This window comes from Clupea harengus, chromosome 15 (genome assembly GCF_900700415.2).
Source record: "Clupea harengus chromosome 15, Ch_v2.0.2, whole genome shotgun sequence".
NCBI lineage: Eukaryota > Metazoa > Chordata > Actinopteri > Clupeiformes > Clupeidae > Clupea > Clupea harengus.
This window is the reverse complement of record NC_045166.1, coordinates 14,892,614-14,900,113: the sequence shown is the minus strand read 5'-3', so window position 1 is coordinate 14,900,113 and position 7,500 is coordinate 14,892,614. Positions and strand designations below refer to the sequence as shown.

At 46.8% G+C, this 7,500-nt stretch overlaps 1 protein-coding gene across 1 annotated transcript in view; it reads left to right on the top strand.

Moving 5' to 3' along the window:
• Positions 1-7,500, top strand: part of LOC105910663 (1-phosphatidylinositol 4,5-bisphosphate phosphodiesterase beta-1-like) — a 136,504-nt gene that overhangs the window by 46,453 nt on the left and 82,551 nt on the right. Inside the window, exon 4 of the mRNA XM_031582169.2 lies at positions 3,382-3,450. Coding sequence (XP_031438029.1) covers positions 3,382-3,450 — 69 coding nt within the window. The remainder of the gene's footprint in view (positions 1-3,381; positions 3,451-7,500) is intronic.

The following is a 7,500-nucleotide window of genomic DNA, read 5'->3' as shown; positions in this document are numbered from 1 at the left end:
CATGTCAGATAGAAGCCACTACTGGTCACATCTGGGCCAGATATAGGCCAATCCCCACCAATCAAATCAGAGCTTGAGCTTCTTACAGAGCATCGACTGGAAGAGACACCACAGGCTCCTACTGTCTCTAGTCTCCCCTTGGGATGGGGCCTCACAGGGAACTGCCCTTGATATACCGAGGGGAGATGGGACCCTAAACGATTTAAGATGTCCAGTGCAGGACTGGACTCTAGAGACCGGAGTTTCTAAGTTCACCGTAGATGTAGAGATTTTTTAAGTTGTCCCACAATTTCTAGCCATGCCTCTGGTCACTATAGTTACTGTCCTGTAGGTCCAGGAAACAGGCTGCTAGTGTCACTTCCTTGCCCCTGGCTGTAAGTGTCTTACACTGAAATCACGTAGTCCTGTGTTAGTGATGGGGTGGAGTGTTAAATGTCAGATGCTACTGTCCCCTGGGCTAGGCCTCGCCCCTGCTATCACTCCAGTGCTTGTGCTGGGCTGGAGTTACTCTCATGTGAGATGAATGATTCAGTGTTGCTGCCAGCTGCAGCTCAGCCTATATGGTGTCTCTCACTGGGTGCGTGTTTCATTCTAACAGGAAGCAGATGGTTTTATTCCATTGGATGGTGGATGTGATTCACCCCTTTTGCCTTCTTGTTGTGCTTGACTTGAGAGCAATTCATGACATTTTAAATCAGGATTCGTTTTCCTGAAACAGCACGAGCCCATTTAATTCCCCCTGCTGTGGCTTTAACTCATTGTGTTGGATCTCTGGCTGGATCCAGACCATATCTGGGCCAGGACTAGGCTGGTTCTGGATCTCTGGCTGGATATGGACCATATCTGGTTCTGGACCAAAAGCAGCTGCTGTGTGTTCAGACCTGAGTTCTCTGGATGTTTACGGAACATCAGTGACCTGGACTCGGAGTGGCCAGAGGATCTAAAGTCACACATGCGGTCGGTTCCTGCATTCATTCTGCCAAACACAAATTATTTCCTTTCTCAGGACAGCTGCATTTCCCAAATAAATGTGGTTTAGGAGACAACCTTTTCCAAGCCACAGTCACCATAGCAACCAGCTGATGTTTGCCTTTTGTCCGAGGCATTCCCAGATAGCAGATGACGATAAACCAGATCCGGGCCAGAGTTGTTTCCTGTCCGGTGTATGTTCTTGTTTCCAGTAAGTCATTTCTTAAGAGCAGCGTCCTCGATTTTGGGGAAGTCTGGAGGGATGACAGCTTCTGTTGCCAAATGAGTTTCTTTTGTCAATGTCATATTTTGAATCTGCTGAGTACTGAGCATGTACTACAACATCAGTTAGCTAGCTAGATGGCATAAGCAAATGTTAATATCCGAGAGGACTGGTAGACGGTTTTGGTAACCTAGCAACAATAAACGCTTGAAAGAAATGCTCTGAAAATGAGGTGGTGGCGCTTCCACAGGCTCTAAAATGTCTCCCTTCACAAGATCTTAAGAGGCCTCACTCACTGCTCAATGAATACTCCTCTCTCTCTCACTCAGTCACTCACATATTCACTCGTTCTGTTTCTCTCTGTCTCCCTCACTCAGATATTCACTCGTTCTGTTTCTCTCTGTCTCCCTCACTCACATATTCACTCGTTCTGTTTCTCTCTGTCTCCCTCACTCACATATTCACTCGTTCTGTCTCTCTCACTCAGTCACTCACATATTTACTCGTTCTGTTTCTCTCTCTCTCACTCAGATATTCACTCGTTCTGTTTTTCTCTCTCTCTCTCACTCAGTCACTCACATATTCACTCGTTCTGTTTCTTTCTCTCTCTCTCTCTCTCTCTCTCTCTGACGAGCTAATACATTCACTGTCTTTCTGTCTTCTATCTACTCTCACATTCACTGTATCTCTCCATTACTCAGGGATTCACCCTCTCTCACTCTCTCTCTCCTTCTCTCTCTCTCTCTCTCTTTCAACATTCATTCAGTATTCAGTGGATGTTCCTCTCTGTCTCTTTCTCTTACTCACTCTCATCTTTTCTCTCTCGCACTCTCTCCCTCTCTCTTTCATTCACTCACAATCTCTCTTCATCACTCACTCTCTCCCATCACAACCCCCTCTATCTATCTCCATCCCTCTCTCTTGTTTTTCTCCCTCTTCTCCCTCCCCCTCTCCATCTCCCCCTCTCTCCTTGACTCTCCTCCCTTCTTTATCCCTCTCTCTCTCTCTCTCTCTCTCTCTCTCTCTCTCTCAGCTCCCCTACATCCCATATCTCTCTGGGTGTTCAGTAGTCTCCAGGGCAGGGCTTGGTGCTCCATTAAGTCTTTGAAGTGCATGACTGGCTCCATAGAGGAAGAAGCCCTTTGTTCCTGTGTGGTATGAATATGTACTGTTCCTGGGTCAGGGGATGTGCTCAGGTTATACTTGGCTACACAGGCTTCAGGAAGCTCAGGAGTTAATCGCAGCACAGAAGCATACGATACACACACACACACGCACACACAAACACACACACACACACACACACACACACACACACACACACAGTTAATCGCAGCACAGCATATCTGATGAAAGGAAGACTCTGGATGAAAGGCTGGAATGGGTTTTGTTGTTTGTTTAAATGTGTGTGTGTGCATGTGTGTGCGTGTGTGTTTATAGTGTGTGTGCGCGCGCGTGTGTGTGTGTGTGTGTGTGTGTGTTAGTGTGTGCGTGTGCATGTGTGTTAGTGTGTGTGTGTGTGTGTGTGTGTGTGTGTCAGTGTGCATGTGTGTGTGTGTGTCTGCGTGTGTGTGTGTGTGTGTGTGTGCGCGTGTGTATGTGTACGTGTGCGTGTGTGTGTGGTGTATACATATATATTGAATGCCATGATATCATTATTGCACCACAGTTATCCATAAAGTGTCCATTCTTCAGGATACGCACATCTCTTCAGCGAAAAAATGTATCTATTGATGTGCATGACACACAGACACACACACAGACACCACACACACACACACACACACACACACACATTTAACAGTGTCATATGGAGTGTAAGTGTCAGTGATTTAACAGTGTCATATGGCGATTATTGGCAAGCTTTCAAAACAGCTTCCAAGCATGTGATAGGGTGTTTTGACACTGACTATAGAGGGCTGTCATGGCGGTCGTCAATACTGGTACCACAGCCATGTCATGTCATTGGCTACTGAGTAATGGAGTATTACATTAAAATGCTACTGATGATTTTTATGAGAAACCTCTCTGCTTTACTTTTAATATAGTGGTAGGAGCACTGGCTTACCTTTTCAGATCCAGTTTTCAGTCCCCCCCCCCCCCCCTTCTCCCTCTCTTTCTCTCTTTCTCTCTCTCTCTCAGCTGACGATAGAAGACTCAGATCGTTTGTTTCTGTGTGTGTGTTTCAGGAAACTGATGTGCTGGACATTTCCTGCATCAAGGACACCAGGACGGGGAAGTATGCCAAGCTGCCCAAGGTAAACACAGATTACATCATTACGCAGTGGCTGCTGGCGATGCCTAAAGCTGATTGGACGAGCACAGGTCGTGTGAAATCACAGAGGGGTTCATTCAGGATAATGGGTCCTCGCCCATCTAACATCAGAGCTCTCTGTGGACGGTTACGCGGTTACAGAGATGTCAGTATGAGTGCTTTGGTCTCATTCAGATGTTACAGCAGCCCTGAGCTTTCACAGTGCATTTACAACCAAGCTCCCAGGGTATGCTCCTGAGCACTCAGCTAATGAGGCTGGGAACTCTGTCTGGTGTTGCTCTTGTCCCCTGTCTTGGTGAGTCACGGTTGAGCTTTTGGTGCAACATTTGGTACGGGCCTCTGGAATGTTCTGCTGAGTTTACAAACAATCATGGTTTTACAGTATGAATTACACTATTCTCTACATATGAACGTTGCATTTATTTGGTTTTGAAAATGCACAGTGGTTTTGTATGAATTGCACTAATTTCAGTATCTGACTCTTGTTTTAATTTGTTGTTGTTGTTGCAACAACAGAAAAGGAGCTTTATGTTTTATGTTTCAGTGTAACTTTAAATAGCGCGGAACAGGATAGACTACAGGAGATGTAGTCGTGGTTGTGTGATGCCTGATGCCTGAGGAAATGAAGCCTATCCCAATAGAGAAAACACAAATAACATCAAATCCAAGTGCTCTGGATGCAGAGGATATAAAAACATAGATGAAAATAAAACTGTGTATACATGCCAGTCACCAATGCTCAAATAAAAATAAGGTCATTTCACGGAGATGTCATGGACACAGAAGAGATTGTCAGGAGGCAATGGGCCGCTGTCATCTCCTGAACAGAGCTTCTGTTCTTCTGAGAGAGGCTGGGACACGAACAACATCACACAAACACTGAGAGCACTGGAGATCAGGCGGAGGAGGAGGCGAGGAGAAGGAGAGAAGGAGAGAAGGAGAGGGAGGGAGGAGAGAGCAGGGCTGTGATGGAACAGTTATTTCAGCTGTATGTGTGAGGGAGAATGGCCGACGAGGTGTCCCGTTATACGAAAATATTGGACAAGACGGAGGCAAAGAGTTTCCTCCGCCCAGTGGAAGGCTACTGTAGAACCGTGCTGTGCAATGCGTAGTCTACCCATATTGTAGAACAGTGCTTTTTTTTATGTTCTCCCTACTCTGTAGAACCGTGTTCTCTAGTTCCGCCTCTTTACTACAGTGCTGTTGATGTTGTGTGGCACATGTACTCTAAGCGCCATCTATGTAACAGGAAGTGACTGCAGTCACAGGCACACACACACACACACACACACACACACACACACTCACACACACTCATGCCAGCAGCAGCAGAGATCAAAGGTGAAGGTAAATATTTACCCATGATGCCGTCCCATGAATGCCATGGCTGCTGGGTCTTACATTGTTTGCCACTGACACACACACACACACACACACACACACACACACACACACACACACACACACACACACATACACACATACACACACACACACACACACACACACACACACAATGCTAAGTATGGGCTGCAGTTGTGCAGTGATTAGTGTTACTGTAGCGAGGCAGAGAGGGGGGGGGGGGATTTACTGTGAATGTGTCCCACGTCATCAGATCTCACACTGGCTGCCCACTGACGCTGTTTCCTGAAGCAATTGGCACACACACACACACACACACACACACACTGGCTTCAGTCCAGAGACAGTGAGCACACTGCTGGGAGGATATAGTCTCGCTGGAGAGTGGAAACAAAAGCAGCATTTGTTTTTTACACTAAGCAGACAGATGCCTTGTGTTTAGTGGAACTGTCGACTCCAGGATTGTTCCTTAGTGAGGTTCTGTGAACTCCATGACCCAGGACAGTTAGCCCAAAAACAAGCCCTGTCTGCCTCAGACTCAGTCCAGACCCAGAGTGGCATCGGGCTGTACCTAGTCTAGTGTGGCATCAGGCTGTATCTAGTCCACATTGGCATCAGGCTGTATCTAGTCCACATTGGCATCAGGCTGTATCTAGTCTAGTGTGGCATCAGGCTGTATATAGTCCAGCGTGGCATCAGGCTGTATTTAGTCCAGATTGGCAACTGGCTGCATCTAGTCCAGATTGGCATCAGGCTGTATCTAGTCCACATTGGCATCGGGCTGCATCTTGTCCAGATTGGCATCAGACTGTATCCAGTCCAGATTGGCAACGGGCTGTATCTAGTCTAGTGTGGCATCGGGTTGTATCTAGTCCACATTGGCATCAGGCTGTATCTAGTCCACATTGGCATCGGGCTGCATCTAGTCCAGATTGGCATCAGGCTGTATCCAGTCCAGATTGGCAACGGGCTGTATTACATTTACATTTAGCAGACGCTTTTATCCAAAGCGACTTACAATGTATACACATTTTACATTTACACTGATGGCACACTGCACATCAGGAGCAATTAGGGGTTCAGTGTCTTGCTCAAGGACGCTTCGACAGGGAATCGAACTAGCAACCTGCTGATTACTAAACGACTTCTCTACCTACTGTACCACTGTCGCCCTGTATCTAGTCTAGTGTGGCATCGGGCTGTATCTAGTCCACATTGGCATCAGGCTGTATCTAGTCCACATTGGCATCAGGCTGTATCTAGTCCAGAGTCAGTTGTTGTGGGTCATGTCAGCTCTGGTACACAGTCAACCCCCCCCCGAGTAGCGCATCAGTAAGTTCACAGTACACCTGCTGACCCCCTCACCCTAACCCAGGTGACCCCGGGTGACCCCAGCTTAGGAGGCTCAAGCATGTGTGAAGATTCACATCATGAGAGAGAGCACGCCTTCACATGAAGATTCACACCACGGGAGAACTATCAGACCACCCTAATCAATGCTATTCTGGCAATTGAGCTAATGACGCAGAAAATGCACTCAGGTCTAAAAGCGACACTTTGACACGCAGTCCCAGAAACATTCCATTCTCCTTATCTCCAAGTACGCAGTCACACACAGATCAGGAACAGGGTTAGACATGGCAGAACACAGTAATTTAGCTTCTTCACCTTCATTCTAATTGTAGAAACAGAAACTAAAAACTAACAAAAGGACATAAACTATGTAGGAATATAAGATTCATAAGACATTAAGTTTGATTTCAAGGTAAAGGTCTTAATTTGTGTGGAGTTCCTGGGCTACCAGACAGTCACCTGTGTAGAGGTGTGTGTGTGCTCAGATTGTCCTCAGTGGGTTCAGGTTTTGTGAAATGACAGTGTGTCTGTCGCCATTGAGCATGATTGCACCATGATGTTTTTAATTTGCCTCCAGTTGTGTGTGTGTGTCTGTGTATAAGTGTAAGTGTGTGTGTGTGTGTGTGTGTGTATGTGTGTGGGTGTGACAGAGAGAGAGAGCGTGTGTGTGTGTGTGTGTGTGTGTGAGAGTGTGTGTGTGTGTGTGTGTGTGTGTGTGTGTGTGTGTGTGTGTGAGTGTGTGTGTGTGTGTGAGAGTGTTTGTGTACTCAGCTCTCACATGTGGAGTTGAAAGTGTGTTTCTTGGCTCTTATGTGTATGTGGGTAAGGGTGTGTTCTTGGCCGAGGTAACACACCTCTGTGAAGGAGGAAGTGTGTGTTTGCTGCTAAGCATGTTCTGTCCTCGCACACAGAAACTTTCCCAAATTTCGTCTCCACAGCCTCTGCTTGTGTGGGTGTGCGTGTGCGTGTGCGTGCGCGTGTGTGTGCGCTTGCGCGTGCATGTGTGTATGTTGGAGGTCCTTTAAGGTCTCTGGATCTCAGCATGCAGTCAAAGTGTGGGGGGAAGAGAGGACCTACCTCAGTATTAAGGCCAAAGTCACATTTGAGCACAGTGCGTGTTCTGTTGGCTTGGTAAGTGTTGATATTATTGTCTCTTACTTCTAATTATGAATAGATATCGAACTTAATGCTATGAAGTTCATCTGCCTAAGACCCTCAGTAGATGCCTGCAGGCAATAGGTGTTTATTGGCCAACGCTAGCTAGCAGAATTTCATATGTGGGCCATATCAGGGCCATCTTCCTCTCCTCATCCTCTCC